This window comes from Parasteatoda tepidariorum, chromosome X1, assembly GCF_043381705.1.
Source record: "Parasteatoda tepidariorum isolate YZ-2023 chromosome X1, CAS_Ptep_4.0, whole genome shotgun sequence".
Classification (NCBI taxonomy): Eukaryota; Metazoa; Arthropoda; class Arachnida; order Araneae; family Theridiidae; genus Parasteatoda; species Parasteatoda tepidariorum.
Genome location: NC_092214.1, coordinates 47,818,166 through 47,835,748, shown reverse-complemented (window position 1 = coordinate 47,835,748; position 17,583 = coordinate 47,818,166). Strand labels below are relative to the sequence as shown.

Genomic DNA, 17,583 nt, shown 5'->3' with positions numbered 1-17,583 from the left:
TTAATTTCATGCTATCATTTAAGTTGAGGTTCATAACACTTCAGAGGGTTATACGAAACGGCTCAAAAAGTTTGATAGCTGCATGTACAATAGTTTTTTGTGTAGAGTGTTTTCCGTTAATGAGTTATTTTCATTAAAATTATCTAAAAAATACTCTTTAAACAAAAAATTTCCTGTATATTAAAATTTTCTCTATTAAATATGTTTATTTAAATTAATATACAATATAAATTGCAATAATGTTGTGAAAAATATTTATTTTTCAAAAATTTTGTCCCGAAGGTAGTCGGATACCTTAAGAAAATTTATCTGTTGCTGAAACGTGTACAACCAACAGAAAATAGTAATTTTATTTTAGGTATTATACACGTCAAAATTGGTAAAAAAATTAAATTAATCCTGTACAATATTTATCAGGGAATTACTTATACGTTTATTAAATCAAAAACGATTTGGGACTTTTTGGGTATTATTGTCAAGTTTATTAAGCCTAAAATGCAAATTTTGGTATGGTTTTGTTCGTGTTTGTTTGGGTTGTGAGATACAATTAAAATAAATTCTTAATTTAAATGATAGAGAGGAGCAACCTGTTTATTTTATTTGAAAATTATTGTACGTTGCTTAAAAATAGTGAAATTACAAAAAAAGTATATTTTTTTCTTAAAAATACCATTTAAATTTTTGAAATATTTATTTACTGATTTTTTTTTAAAATCTGAAATTAAATTTACTTTACAATTTTAAGAATGTGAAATATTTAAAGACAATAAATTTTAATGTTTAAAATTATGTTCCCTTTGTATAACTCTTTAGTTTTGTTTTCGCATTAAACATATAACTATGTAAGAAAAAGAATTTTTGAAATCTATTTTTCCCTAATTTCTTCTTCTAAGATCTATAGTTAAACTTGGAAGTGCTCAAAATGGACGTTGAAGTTTATTTTAGATACATTAAATTTTATAAAGAAGATAAATTGGTATTTCGAGTAATGTTATTATAGGTGTTTCATTTATCTAAGAATAATGCTCCCATTATAATATATTATTCTCTATCGGGAAATAGGAAAGTCAAATTGGCTTCTGTTATTGACTGGTTCGCATTTGTTGAGACAGTATAATTTTATTAACATTATAAACTACTCTTTCTTTTCTTTTTTTTTTATAAATTCTGGCATTGAACAACAATTGCAGACATATTATTTTAAAACATAACACGCTTAAAATTTTTTTATTTATTTAACAACGCATCTAAATGAAGAAACTTATAAAAAATAAACTTCTATGCCATTTGGTTAATTTTTAAAAGTTCGATTCAATATTTTTGAGCTGCATATTCTAACTACTTCCTTATTCAGTGTAGCCGATATAGACACCTCTAAGTGCTACCATTTTAAAGTCAGCATTTTATATCTAGACATATAGTGTTAGTTGAAGCTTTAAAAATGCTCAAATCAAAATCTACAGTAACAAGAGAAAAGAAAATCATTTTTCACCCTACGACCAGTAATGTAATGAAATAATATAACAAAAATATAGTTCTCTAAATATCACACATTAGTGAAAGTCAGTGTTGAACTAACTGTTAGCAAGCCACGTATTATTTCAAATTTTTAAATTTAGCATTTGAATACTGTCTTCAAATACTTCTTTTTTGCCAAAATCAAGTATGAGAATTATTTTGCAGGTACTTTAAAAAAATAATAAATAATTTTAATCGGGGCTTGCCAACAGAATTATTTGCATAACACTCTGTTACACATAAACACTTTATAAAATGATTTATAAATATGAATACATTTCACAACACAGATTCTATAAGAGTTCAATTGGGAACTGATGAATAAAGTCATAATATATATCTGGTACTGCAGCTTTCTGAAGTACCTTGTTCAGAAGTTGTACGTCCTCGGCAGTTTTCATTATTTTTTCGGCAGTTTCTTAGTATCTGTACAACATCATTTGTAAGATTTCGTGTTTTAGTAACGTTATATGGGGGCAATTGGCAGGTATGAGTGAATGAAGAAGTGTCTAAAACACAATCATATGATCTTAGGAGAAAGCTTAGCTACCACCAAATATGCCATTTCGTCATTCTAAATTTTCACAATTTGTTGACCATACATCTGTTGTACTATGTTTTTGAATATCAGAATATTAGTTTATTCATAATTATTTCCATCACTATTTCTATAAGGAATTTTATTTTCAAGTTCAAAGAGCATTATATAAAAATAAGCCTTAGTTCTTTTACTTCTGCTAATTAGCAAAAGTTTTTCCATATTATCTGTCATTGCCAATAAATCGTTGAAGCACTTGCTTCTAACAATGGCAAAACATGTGTTGTTAAGTTGCTTTTTAAAACAAAATTAAGCAAGTTCAAATAAAAATGTATATATATACCACACTTAACTTTTTTGAAATTTTTACAATGCTCAAACATATATTTATCATAAATGAAGTAATATTTTCTGATACCTAATGAATAGCTGCAACAACAAGGGACTGTCGTTTTCATTTTTTCATTGTAATGTGTTACTTAAATGAATTTTTGAAAAATATTTTCTACGATATCAAGTGGTAAAGTTAAAAAAACAACAACTCAATGAAACATTATGCTTTTGAAGACTGATTATTGAATAAGTGGAAAACGAAGTAAGCGTCAATTGTATGTTAGAGTGTTAAATAGTGTGGTATAAAGAGAAATAGAGAAATAAATAAAAAATAAAAGAGAAATAGTGTGGTATAAGGCCAATTTAAAACATGCTTGGTAAGGATTTTTTGTAGTTCAAAGAGATGCACAGTAAATTCGAATGTAAAAGAGTCTGTATGACGGGACTGCCAAGAAAAGCCATAAAGCTGAAGGTGAACAGAGTTTTAAAAATTGAGATGATTTCAACATGGAAAAAATTCATCTGCCAGATAAGTGCTGCATCAGTTTATCCGATATCTTAACATTTTATTTGTTTTTGACACTTACTACGTTTATCATTTTGACCTTAATTTTCATTTTCAATGTATCAAGAATTACACACAGAAGAATATTATTTTGAAATATGAATAATGATCGTGGTGTAATACATTGATGAAAAATGAAAAAATAATTTTAACTGTTCAGAAAATATTACTTTGTATTTCATGAGCCAATGTATGATGCGTACAATATATATCAATAGTGAATTCATAAAATTTTTTATACAGATAATAACAGCATAATTCAGGAAATAGTGAACACAAATAAATGAATAAATAATTAGAGTAGCACATTTATTTTTAGAGCTACAATTTTTGACACATTCAGAAGGCAGGGATGTATAAAAACGATAATATTCACCCGTAGAAAATACCTCGTATGCTTTAAATAATCAAGTATTAAGAGTAAAATTCGATATTTTAAAGAAATGCTAAGGTCATGAAATTGAAAAAATTCTTTATCAGTGCTAATGAATTGGACTTTAACAGCACCTTAAAATATTATTTTCTTTTTAAATATCTTTCATACATCCCTGTTTCACGCATTAAATTTGAATAGATAATTTGTGGATTGTTTTGTTTAATTAACTTTATCTGTACTCCAATTCCAAGGCACACATCTTTATGTACAGCACATGCAATTAAGCAAGCACTCCAATTAATAACAAAAATTATGAACGAAGTTGTTTCTAAGTACTAAGAAGCAAATATTTAGTAAATGTTCTCCGGGTTGGATGCAGCTTACATTTCTTCTAAAAAGATGAACACAAATCTAGATGCTTTAGAACACTGATTTTGCTGGATTTAAAACTAAGATTAAGTGAAACTTACTAATACTATTAGACTTTTTCTTTAGATGTCTTGCAAGTTATTCTATTTTTATATTAATGCTTCCAGGTATATTCTATATTGGCACTGAAGAGATTACAAAAATATTTGTCAATCATCTATTTCTTGATGAAAAGACAAATTGTTAAAAATTTCATCTATGAACTGAACAAAATTGTGTGGACTCATCTTCACTCGTTGGTTGAATGTTATTCTGCGGAAAACTGAAAGACTTCAACAACAGACATAGTATTTCAATCTAGAAAAAGAAGTATTCGAAGAGTTCAAAGTTTCTCTGCCTTCTTTCTTTCCTGATATGAGTTTTAAGAAAAAATCTTGATTGAAACGTGTTGTTCATTTTTTATAGATTTTACGCGTGAGGGTCTGACCGATTACACCTCACCTATAGCAGTTATCTTCTCGATTATATCAGGATTATCCTCTTTAAAATTCTAGGACAAATATCTACGTTTAAAAAGGATTTGTCACTGGAAGTCTACAGTAAAGACCATCTTTTGTTTGCAGTATTCTTTCACAGAAAGAGCTTAAAATCGAACACTGCTTTTTGTTTTTTATAAAAATACATCTATAGAAACTGATAGAGAAAAAAACATTAGTGTGAATAAATTGTCGCCTATATAATCATTCTTGGTTCAAGCACTTTGAATACTATATTAGGTCAGTTTTGGTTTTTAATAGTTTACGAAAACATTATGTACTGATATTTATGAACCCTTATAAATTTGTTGTGTTTGTTTTAAGTGTGTTGGCCTCATCACAGAAGTGTACGTTTTTAGTCCTGTAAAAATATCATTAAATGACGAATTTATTCTTATGTTATAATGGAACATAGATAACGTTCATAGACTCTGTCAACATTTACAACATTGAAACATGCATAGAAGCAAAGCGGACACCTAAGATAATCATTTAAGTAACGTTTTTTTAAAATTTAAATACTTATAGGCGCTAACAATAGATTGTAATTTTTGTAAGAAAATAAAAAATTACTCTGAAAATAACGCAAGAATGGTTATTTCCATAAACATCCAGTAATAGGAAGAAATAACATAACAACTAACAACTTAATATACGTGAAATATACCAGGTTAGAAGAGATAAACTGTAAGTAGGACCAACAGCAAAAGAAATTTAATCAAATAACATTGTTTCCTAATTAAATACATCAAAATGAATCTCAAAAATCAACGAATAATTAAAACAAATTTGAACTATCTCAAAGTATTTTAGCTGTGTAACGTTATAAATTTCGTTGTTGAAAACAGAATATTCCAGTCAGTTTGAACGATTCGGATAAAAAGTATAAATGCGATTACTTGAGGTGCCTTTTACTGGAGGAAATATATGTTTGAAGCTTTCAAAAAAGAAATAATGAGAACGAATCATTAATAAAATTTACTTACTGATTCAATCAAAGAGAAGTAATTTTATTAAACCAATTAGAGACGAAAGAGTTGAACTCACATAATGAATAAATTTAAACTTGTACCAAGAAAAGAATTAGCATCTCAATGAATGATCCAAATAAATCTTGTACCAACAAAAGAGTAAGTAAATCACTTTATGAATATACTCAATCTTGAACCAACAAAAGAGTTAGAAATTCAATGAATGAATGATATTAATCTTGTATCAACAAAAGAGTAAGCAAATCAATGAATGAATATACTCAATCTTGAACCAACAAAAGAGTTAGCAACTCAATGAATGAATCAAATCAATCCTGTACCAACAAAAGAGTAAGTAATCAATGAATTTCAATCGTGAACCAACATAAGAGTTCGCAACTCAATGAATGAATCAACTCAATCTTGAATCAACAAAAGAGTTTGTACTCAATGAATTAATTAAAAAACAATTGAACTAACAAAAGAATTAGTAAATCAATGAATGAAACTACTCAAGATTGAACAAGCAAAAAAGTTAGTAATTTAGCGATATTTGATAAAAAGATGAATAATGAAGCGAAAGGATAACTTAATCTATTTCGCTTAAAAAGCTAAAAGAAAAATTTCACTGAGAAAAATGATTACACATTTCAAGCAATTCGCTAAATAATTTTATTTATATAAGAAACAAAAGTAAAAAATTTAAAATTGCTATAAACATTGCCTTTTTTCCATATAGATTGTAAGAATATAAAAAAAACATACTAACAGTCGGAAATGTTTGAAAGAAATTTCAAAAATTATCTTCAGCGAAAGAATCAGAGTAAGTGATCTAAAAACAAATATTACATAAAATTCGGAAAAATTTATGAATATTTTTGGCCAAACCAAGAGATTTCTATATTATGATATTGAGAAGATTACAAGCCAACAAAGCCATATCCTATTGTAAACAAAAGTAAATTGAAAAATTTAATAATTTAAAGAAGGCTAAGTTCCATTATAAATCACAATTAGTTAAATTAAATAATTATTTTATTCTGAAAACAATTACTGTTGTAATTCAGGTTCTTTTCGTAAAAAAAATGTGTCATTAAATGAATAAACTTTTGGTATTAAATAGATGTTTTTAGGATACAATAAATAAATATGGAAGTTCACTGAAAGTTATTAAAACTGTTATTAGATTCATTTGTGCTGTTAAAAATAAAGATAAAAAGAAAATTGAATCTAAAATAAATTAAAACAAAAATGCATTTACAATTATTGAAAAGAATAAGACAATTACAAATCCCATTTTTATGATTGCTTAATAAAATAAACACTAGTAACACATTAGTAAAAATTCTCTACATTATGTTTGTGAAGGTATTGTATTTTAATTGAAATAAAAGGAATGGAATAGGATTTATATCTAATGTGCTTTTATGTAATTAAGCCTGGATTGTCTTATTGTTTATCAAACCCAATCGATATGACCCTATAATGTTTTATAGTAAGGCGAAATTATGACCAGTGCTCGTTGATGTGAAATGACTTAAAGAAAAAAATTGGTTGCCTTTGAAGATAATAGTTCCTAGCCCTCAATAGAAAAGGTTTCCATAATTGGAATTTTTTCTTGGCAATTCTGTTTTCAGTTGCATCTCATTCCTTGGAAGCCACTACTGCTTTTCTTCAGTCTTGAATAAATTAAAGGTTATTTTCAAGGTAACTCAGCTCTTTGAAATGCATGGAATTTATTCATGTAGTGGGAATTACTAAAAATACATTAAACTAGCTCATATCGAACTTTAAATAAGAACTGGAACTGTTTGTTTGGAATATTTAAAGTAAACTCAAGTGATATTTTCTGTACCTGCAGACAGTGAGTTTTAAAAAAGGCGTCTGAGCATTAGTTTTTGTATGGCTTCCTCGTGTTTTCGATGTATTTCCAGGGCTGCAACGCAAGTGGTTTAGGCACTCGTGTATGAGGACCAGGGAATCTATGAGGCACCTAAGTTCTCCTTGAAAAGCGTCCGCCATTATGGAGAGAATAAAGTAAAAAGGACTTGTCATTTACTGAGCTTTAGCACTAAGTTCATTTTCATTGATGTTCGCCATCCAAAGCCTCCAAATACTTTCTATCAACAAGGCACGGGACAACCTTGTGCCTAGTTAAAATAAATAATTCTAAATTAATTCTGCACAGATTTCAATAGTTTATTAAAATACTATAATAAATATCCAACAATATAAGCGTGTTTTTCTGATATAAAATAGTTTATAAGAAAATTGTTTGCATTTTTATTGAAAGTTAAGGTAGCATCATACCAAAAATTTAAATAGCAATATGTTTGTGTTTAGTTGTATGAATAAGTCCATTTATTAACACAGACTTGTTACTTTTTATTGAGTACTTTTACTAATTGCTGAGTTAAATATGAACTTGTAAAAATAGCGTTACATTAATGCTGCTTGCAAAATGATTTAATCATATTCATCTTTTGATTTAAAGAGTAACAATGAAGGATAAATATATACAAATAGAATAGCAGTTGTGAGCGTTTTAAAATCTTGAGAATTTCAGATGAAATGGGAAATTGGGAATGAGCTAAAAAATCATGTAAATTGATCAACTTGACAAAGAATAAAACGAAATAAATTTTGTGTATGCACAACGATGTCTTATGAAAACGTTTGCCTATTAAAATTCGAATATTTAATAGAGAAAAAAGTGGTATTTAAATTTACAGTACTCAGTTTTGTAGGTCTGGGTACCTGCTTATCCAATTTCATCATAATAAAAAAGCAGGTAAAATAGTAATTTTATGATGCCTAATTCATTTAATTTGGGATGATTGAAAAGTACAGTTAACACAAGAAGAAAAAATAAAACGACACATTTTGTATCATTTACGATTTACTAATCAATTTTGCGCATAATAAGATACAATTTTAATGGTTTTACGTGTGTCTAAAATATGCTCATTTATTTAAAGCAGCCGACACAGAGAGAAATAAAAAAATGTTCTTTCTCTGAATAAACATAAAATAGTACTTTCTCTGAATAAACAAACATTCTTTTCAGCAGATATGGGTTTCTAATTCTCAAAATGTCAAAAATAGCAGAAATTATGCACATATAGTGTACCAATTGTATATTCATGAAAGCAATCAATACACTGTAAAAAATGTTGGTGTGTACTTGCCACTATTTTTAGTGTTGAGGCAAACTAAATATATTTAAGTACAGAATTGCAGCTATTGTGAAAAAAATATATAAAACCGACAAAATAAAAATCTTTAGTAAGAATTAGTGTGAATGTAATACTTAAGATGTGGTTGTTTTTTAAACGAAATGTTTTTGCAATTAAGCCATTAAATTGATGCTTATGTGCATGAAAATATGTGTTGTCAGTAAACAAACAAACAAAAAAAAAAAAAAAGAAGAAAAAAGGAAAAAAAGTAATAAATAAATATTTTGTTAACATTTATTTATTAATTTTTTTGCATTTACTAAGCTCAAATATCATGAACTTAGCAATACTTTGCTTAAATCAAAATTTGCTCCATTATAACCCCGTTAGACTATTCTACCACATGAAACTGTCCCATTTTAGAAACTGTAACATTGAAACAGTGAAATAAAAACTTGATTAAATGCACTTTGAAAAAATTTAGTTTACACCAAAAGCAGAAAATTCCTTTTTTTTTAAAATTTGATTGATTAGCCTCAGATTATGGATTTGTCTTTTCAAACTACTTATTTTAAAATTATATAAAAATTTTTAAACTCTTGCAACTTAATTTTTTAATATTATTTAATTTAAGTATGATAAAAAACTATAAAAATTATATTTTGCATAATTAAGCTAATTTTAAAACTGTGTGCAAAAGGATTTTGTGATTTGTTTAAATCACTAGAGATATGGAGAAATATGTGAGAATAAAAATTAGTATTATGTACTTGAACTTTTGACCGGTCTTCTTGGTTTTATTAGGGACCATAATTTCTTGATTAAGGCTACTTGCTATATTTTGAAGGTCAAAAAACAGAATTCCCTGATTAAAAGAATGTTATTTATATGAAACGCATTTTTGTGCTTGATTTCGTAGTTTAAAATATCATTTACTCTGCATTAATTAATTAGTATATGTAAGATGTACTCCTCAAACAATTGAGATTTCAGTTTTGTTTTAAAAATCTGATCATAAGATCAAAAGTTATTAACGCTTTTTTCTTTTTTATTGCACTCTACTTTAAAAAGAGGTTACTTCACAGCGTTTGAAAAGTCAAGAACTTTTACTTTTCTTTTCGTATTATTATCACCAAGACTCAGAAATAATTCTGCGTTGTGGCAGTGATAATGATATTTACTTGTAGTACCGAAACACTCGCTTAACTATAACCATTATTATTTGCTCTTTTACACTGTTTAAAGCATTGTTTATTAACCTTAATCAATTTAAGCATGTCCAATTTAGAAAATATAATTCCAAATACATTTTATATAATTTGTCATTTTAAACTACACTGATGGAAAAGAAAATCCTAACAACAACAAGAAGTTGTGCTAGATAAACTAAATTTGGTAGGCTTATTTATACAACTTAAAGATGATGTCTATTCAAATTTCGTGCTTGGTGCATAAGTTTGGCTTCAGTATCACCACTGTGAACATGCAAATCAGGGTTACTTTAAATACGAGTTCTACAGTTCGTAAGCGTTATTTTTCGTCAAATTTTGACATAGTGAGTTACTGTTAGTCAAGAATGTCTTTAAGAAGACGAAGAATCAACCGCTTACGACGTGAGTGATGTTGAGTTAGAGCTCACTGGAGAACAGAGTGGAAATCTATAGTGTTATCTGATGAAAGTTGGTTCTTCCTGCCAGTAATAGTCATACACCGAAGAGTCATTACATTATGACCACCCTTCATCTATAGCAATGGGCTCGCCCAGGTTTTCATGGTTTCTCGCCCAGGGACAATGTTTTAATGGGGCACATTAGGACCTATATACCTCATAGAACAATCCCTGACGCCTGCAAGCTACTTGAACACAGTTGCAGACCAGGTTCACCCATTCATGGCAACAGTATTTCCTGCGGGGGATGGTGTTTACCAACAGGATAATGAACCATGTCATAAGGGTCGAATCGTCATGGATTGGTTCGAGGAACATTCCAGTGACTTTCAAGTCATGTCTTGGCCCCCAAATTCACCTGACCTTAATCCAATAGAGCATTTGTGGTCCTACTTGTAAAACCAAATTCGTGCTGCCGCGCTACCCCCTCTCAATGTGAGGGAATTGCAGGACCAGTTGGTGAGCGTTTGGTACCAGATACTTCAGACTACCTATCAGCACCTTGTGGAATCAATGCCACGGCGGGTGCTAGCAGTTTTGAGGGCTAAAGGTGGTCCTACATGTTATTAGCAGGGTGGTCATAATGTAATGGCTCTTCGGTGTATATTGGTTAAAAGGAGGCCAGGTGAGCGCCTGCTACCGATTTGTCTCCGACCTAGACACACTGGACCTGCCCCTGGAGTTATGGACTAGGGAGAAATTTCCTATGACAACAGGAGTACTCCCGTAATAATTTCACGCACCTTCACTGCAAATCTGTATGTCGGATCAAACTGATGATTCAACCTGTTTTGTTGCCATTCATGCTCAGCATTCAAGGGGTTATTTCTAACAGGATAACGCTCGCTTTCATATTGTTGTTTTAACTCTACAAGCTCTACAGAATGCCTGCAAGCTCTACAGAATGCCTGCTACAGTTGCCTTCGCCTGCTAGATCACCAGATTTTTCACCAGTCGATCACGTATGGGACATCCTTGGACAACAACTTCAGCGTCATCCACAATCATCATTAACTATCTCCGTATTGACTGACCAAGTGGAAACATGGAACTTCATCCCACGAAATGACATGCGGCATCTGTATGACACAATGTTTGCCCATTTGCATGCTTGCATTCAAAATTCTGGTAGCTACACTGGTTATTACTGTACCAGTATTTCACATTTTGAATGGTTTTTCTCCTAATTGCATTAACTTGAAACTATCTCTTGATCTGATCTTGAAACTATAATCAATTAAATATGTTACTCAGACATACGCATTGCCAAAATTTCATTACCCTACAATAATTTTTATGGACGTTGTGATTTTTTTACCCTCAGTGTACATCGAAATGCTGAAATATTTGAAAATTTTAGGATTATTGAAATTGAAGACTTAGGTAAATTCAACAGTACTCTCCACAGGGCGTCCAAAAAATATTGAATTGGGATAACTCCAAGGGTTAGGGCGGTCAAGTTTGGTGTCATTAGTTAGATTTTGCAAATAATAAAATATGACTATTTTTCTTCCCATCTAACATGTATTTTTTGAGATTTTCCTTTGCGACTACAGCGCCCTCTATTACCTAAAGTTCAAGGACCTTAAAATCAAATGGAGATTTTTTTCCTGAAGAAACTAATTCCGTAATAAAAAAAATGGGGAGCTCATTTCATAATTAAAATTTGCCTTACCTTTAGGTGGGAATTTGGGAGGCTTAGTTTAATATAATTGTATTCATCTTTTAAAATTATTTCACGCATCTATGTTTAGAATTTTGATTCGATGTCCATTTATCAAGACATTTTAGTGCTTTCATATTTTTCGGATAAAGCAAAAACATATTTACCTGAACGGAAGCAATAAAAAAATGATGACTGGGAAGACCATCTTAACATATGACCAAGGGGAAAATCCAAAGAAACACATTATAGACAGTTGAAACACTTGACAAAGGGTAAAAATATGAATCTTTCGTTGCGGGCATCTTCGTATATAATGATTTGGAGGGTATGCAGCCTGAAATTGTGAATTTCGTTAATGTATTACTCAAAAAAATTATATAATTCATATGAAATGTATATAAATTGTAACAAATCACATTTTTCTGAATTAAAGACATTTTCTTTTTTTGCTCAGTTTTCCCTGTGATTAGCTACAATCTCAGAAAAATTAATTAAACGTTGAATCAAACTATGTTGAAAAACTGTTACAAGTTTGCCGCAACCTTAATGAGGTGCTTAAGTGAACTATGTTTCTGTTTGAATCGATTAGTAGTAGCATTGAATAATACTATTGGTACTTTGAACCACTGTTCAAAGTTTGCTGCAACATTGTTGAGGTGTTTCATCGATTAGTAGTAACATTGAATTATACTATTGGTACTTTGAACCACTGTTGAAAATTTGCAGCAGCATTATTGAGGTGTTTAAGTGAACTTTGTCTCTGCTTGAATCGATTAGTAGTAACATTGAATTATACTATTGGTACTTTGAACCACTGTTGAATGTTTGCTGCAACATTATTGAAGTGTTTAAGCGAATCACGTTTCTGTTTAAGTCGATTCATTGCAACGTCCTTTTTTCTTTTTCTTTTTTTTTCTTTTTTTAAAGAGTGCGCTATTTCCCAACTTATTGTATACAGCTACACGCTGTGGTAGTGATCTTTGCTTCAAATTAGATTTTGTTGTCACCGTTTTCTTTTACTATTTGAGATTAGATTAAAAAACTCTCGTTAATTGGTTAGTTTTCGTTTTATTTTATTTCTATAGCCTGTTTGAATTATCATTTGAGTAATCATATTAAACTAATAAAAGAATTGATTCCGATAAGTGGCTATTGCTTACAGATATAACATAATTTATATGGATAAATTATTAATAAAGAATTGCCTTTTACTGCTTAATCAGAATTTATCATAGAAAAGAATTAAATTAAAAAGAAATACTCAAGAGTGAATGGAAGCAGTGAGCAGTAGATTGCTTTGTCTTCAAATCTACGGCCTCTGGGAAACATTTAATATGAAACTTAATATGGTAAAATGGACAGTCAAAGCTTGAATGAAAATATGTCACTTTTGCTTTCTTTAATTTAATTGCGTTGAAAGGAAATATCTCGCATTTGATTCCGTTTATTTAAAAACACTGAATAAAAATATGAGTCATGGAAAGAAAAAAAATATATACGAGATACTTCTATTTTAGCAATGAAGCTCATAGTTTTCATTTATCTATCTAATGGGTTATGAAGGATATGTTGAAATTCCCCCAAAAATTACAAGAATATAGAGAATATAGACTCTTACATTTTTAGAGAAAGCAATTGTTATTGAAATAAGCTTTTTAGACATATTTTCGAAAAAAACGTTATATAATTGTTTTCATGATTTATCAATTATTTTAATAGTATTTCATTTTTAAATTTTTTTTATTATAACAGTAGTTTTAACCCTTCATAGGGAACTTTTTAATCAATATTTATTATTTTTTAACTATAAGTGATATAAAAATCGATCAAATTAGAAGTATTGATTAGTAGTATTAATAAGAATGAACAAAACAATGAACAAAATTTATCATAAAGATAGTTTGAAAGATTCTTAATTTGTGAAAAAATCAAATCATAATTGATTATTACAATAGGTTAAAAAAATTGGTATTTGTTGTTTGATAATTTTGAACTAAAAATGCACAAATATATTAAACTTAAGCCATTTTTCAAATTGAAATTAAAACCTGTACTACTTTTGAAGGAATAATACATGGAGAAAACCTTTTTGGCAAAATTACCATACTTATATGCTAATGTTGTTTCAGGTAAAAAAAAACTAAAACTCTAATTATAAAACCAAATTATGTAATATTTAAACCATTCTTATGGCAATTTTTACATTCGGTAACGGTTGACAGAAGAGTTTGGGTTTTGAAATTATAATTCTTATAACCACACATTTTATAGAAGTACTAAATTTACAACAAAATAGCATTTTCCCCATTTACAACAAAACAGCATGGCTATAAAGCCATATTTTAATTTTAATTTTACCAAAAGTCATTACTAAAGGGCTTCGGTAAAAACTACCGCACTTTTTGGTGTTCCAAAAGAGCAAGACACACAGTAAAGTTTACAATAATCTGATACTTTTGACCATACCTTTGTCATCAGCATATTAATTAATAATGAAAATCTTATAGTTTTGTTTGCCATTATTACAAATAAAATTTATACTTGTTCCATGAAGAGCAGAGTTATTCTTTCAAACATTTGATTCCCATTGAGCGAAGTGATGGCCATGTATAAGAAAAGTCCATCCAGCACTGCAGTTGGAATGTAGGCCATAGGGTAGGGAAGCAAAAAAATTGACAAGCCTATGAGGATGTGAGAAACTATTCCCGTAACACGAGTTTCTCTTACTTTCACAATTCTGCAAACAAGACATTAAAAAATGTGTTAGGTATATCGGAAATAGACAAAATATATATATATATATCAGAGTGTCCAAATAGTCAAATGTCTTGAGAAAAACACGTCTGGTAATAGATAAAATAGATTCGTTTAGCATTTAGAAAAATCTCTCTAATTACACTAAACCCATGTCCATTCCCTAGGAGTCGCCATAATCTCAGCAAGCAGAGAAGAATGAGTTTGGAGTCATTAGATAGATTTTTCTTAATACCAAAAATATGTATATTTTTTTTCCTTTGGCTAATATTTCTCGGGGTTTGAATAAATATTATGCCATCTGCATAACTAATACCTTTACAAGTATACAATTTATGAAAATTAAAGATGAACAAATTAGAGTACTGAATTTACAGGATTTAATTAAATCTAAACAAATAAAGTTTTAAGATAACAAAGATAGCAAAGCAATTTATTTCACCACATTTATTGGTTTATAAAAGAGTAAAACCAAACATTAGGTATATATATATATATATATATATATATATATATATATATATATATATATATATATATATNTATATATATGGATCTAAACTATTCTTTCTACTTGATATTCATGTCAGTTGTTCAGTTGGTTAGATACGTTGAAAGCGTAACATAAGACAGGTTTTAAGAAATTTTTTTATCTTATAGCATTTATTGTAAAACTTTATTGGACGATTCCATCATTTTGTATCACACGTGGCGTATGAAACTAATTTAATATATTCGTCAAAAGACTTTGTGTAAATAGGTATATATGCCTGATATTAGTGTTAAATATCTATAGATAAAAACGACTTTTTTCAATTTAATAAAGAACTTGTAGAAAATTATAATTTTTAACTATCCTTTCCTCATGGAATTTTACCCTAAATGGTTCATCAAGCTTTGTGTTTGTTACAGACATATCAAATTTATTATTTATTTGCTTGATAACAAATGAAATTATTTGACTAATTTTATCTATGCCTAACTATAATTTAAGTTAGGCACGTAGATACCCTAATTTAATTAAATTTATTAACTAATTGCTTAAAATAAATTATTCAAGCTATGTATGATTTAACGCATCCATAGTATAATTGTAAACCGACGCATATCCTAATCCTTAATACCGCTGCCATCAAATTAATGGGATAAGCTTCGATAAATAACAATAGTTAATATGTTTCTCGTTTTAGCTTTCAAGCAATAATTCGTTTCATTCAAACAGATTTCATTTCTGGAAATAATGAATTTATTGAGAAGGTTAATTGGAGCAAAGTACGAAAAATAACGAAGATAGGAAAATTTTTTATTTGTAATTTCTACAAAAAATATTTTTACCTTCTCGCTGCACATCTTTGTTTATAAAAATAGATTAAAAATTGCTTTTTTATCACATATTTCAAATCCAATAATGATTCTAAAAATATCACATCTTTGAAATCTTTCTACAATTTTCGATTTTATTATTTGCTGTTTAACAAAGTAAGGAATTTTTTTGGGCATAAGGAAACATCGTATTGCATAATTAAAAAAGAAACGATGTCGAATCAAAACAACGAAAAATCATGCATGAAATTTACGTTAGGCTTGCGTAAGTCAAGTACCGTGAATGTATACCAAATTAAGGCATTAATCGCTATGTTTCAATATTTTTTTCATCTCCACCAAACTATTTTTTTTTAAAATAATTATTTTTAATTTTTCTCAACTTCTACTTAATGAAAACAATTGAAACTTTAGATTTCGCTCTATAAAAATACGTAGATTAATATGGTATAATAAAATCTATGACTCACAATTTAAATTTTTTTTTCGTCTAGTACTAAATTAAATGATAAAAAACAATAAATACTTATAACAAATTATTGTTTGAATGAAAATTATCTTTAGGGAAACGAGTTTCATGAGTAGGGGAAATTTTCTTTTCAAATTGTGAAATTAGTTATAAAGACAAATGCGCAAAAAGGGAATTTAACAATAAGGGGACCAAACTTATAACCACTCTCCTGACAAAACTATTAGAATCACAATTTCCAAATTGCAGCTACCCTCTCCCCTATTTTGATGGCCAGAAATCCAAATATGTAAAAAAAACATGTTTATTTAGAGAAAATTAATTCGTTTTTGTGTATGCTTGATTTCGTAACTTATTAAATAATTAACTCTAATTAGTTAGTGATACGTATGATTCACATGCGTAAAACTAATACCATTAAGTAAGTGCAGACATTGAAAATAAATTTATTAGAGTACTGAATGTAAATTAATTTCAATAAATAAGCGTATAAGACTGCAAGAAAATTTATTTTGGCATATTTAATTAAAGAGAAAAGTCAGAAATTTAAAACAAGAAATCACATTAGCCTCAAAAGTTAACTTTTACAATAATTCAGAATTTTTTTTAAAAATTAAAAACTAAATATTATTTCTCTCATATATATTCTCATATGAGCATCATATGAGAATATTTATAAAGATTTTCTTTTTATATATTCTTTTTTTCCGATTCGCATTTGTCCTGTTATTTGCATGTTCCTCATTTGAGGACTCCGATCAGTTATTAGAAATCACACCAATGGCAGGCTATTCTCGATAGTTAAAAGAATATGAAACTCGATGGAGGAGTCACGAAGAATGTGAAATTCGGATATTTTGTTTATTTATTTTGATGGGTATATTACATTACTGGAAATGTTGGTATTATTTTATGTGTCCTTATACTTTTTAAATTAAGTACGAAGATTCAGTTTTTACTTGAAATTATATTTACTAGAATAAAATTATGTTTATAAAATTTACCACAAAAGCACATGACCCCACTTGGACATGAGGATACCAATTTTTGACTATACAGGACAAAATTTTCCAAAAATAAATTATTTTTCCTCAACTTTGGGATACTAAGTGGGTTTGTAGCATATCTTCATACTTTTCATAACTCAAATGAAAACTTTATGTGTGAGAGGGTTCATAATATAGTATCAGATTCATCCGTGATTGGATTTTTGAAATTATATATATATATATATATATATAAATATAAATANATATATCAATTTCTCTCTAATTTTAGTACATAGCTTGAAAAATGAAAAGGTTTTAATTAGGTTTTCAG

At 28.6% G+C, this 17,583-nt stretch overlaps 1 protein-coding gene across 2 annotated transcripts in view; it reads right to left on the bottom strand.

Annotated features, from left to right (window-relative positions):
- Positions 1-6,313: 6,313 nt before the first annotated feature.
- Positions 6,314-17,583, bottom strand: part of LOC107453345 (solute carrier family 4 member 11) — a 346,640-nt gene continuing 335,370 nt past the window's right edge. For both annotated transcript variants that reach the window (XM_016070143.3, XM_071187398.1), the window contains 3 exons: positions 14,259-14,454; positions 11,882-12,051; positions 6,314-7,356 (listed from right to left, as the gene is read on the bottom strand). In XM_016070143.3, the coding sequence (XP_015925629.1) occupies positions 7,290-7,356; positions 11,882-12,051; positions 14,259-14,454 (433 nt within the window). In that variant the 3' untranslated portion in view covers positions 6,314-7,289. The remainder of the gene's footprint in view (positions 7,357-11,881; positions 12,052-14,258; positions 14,455-17,583) is intronic.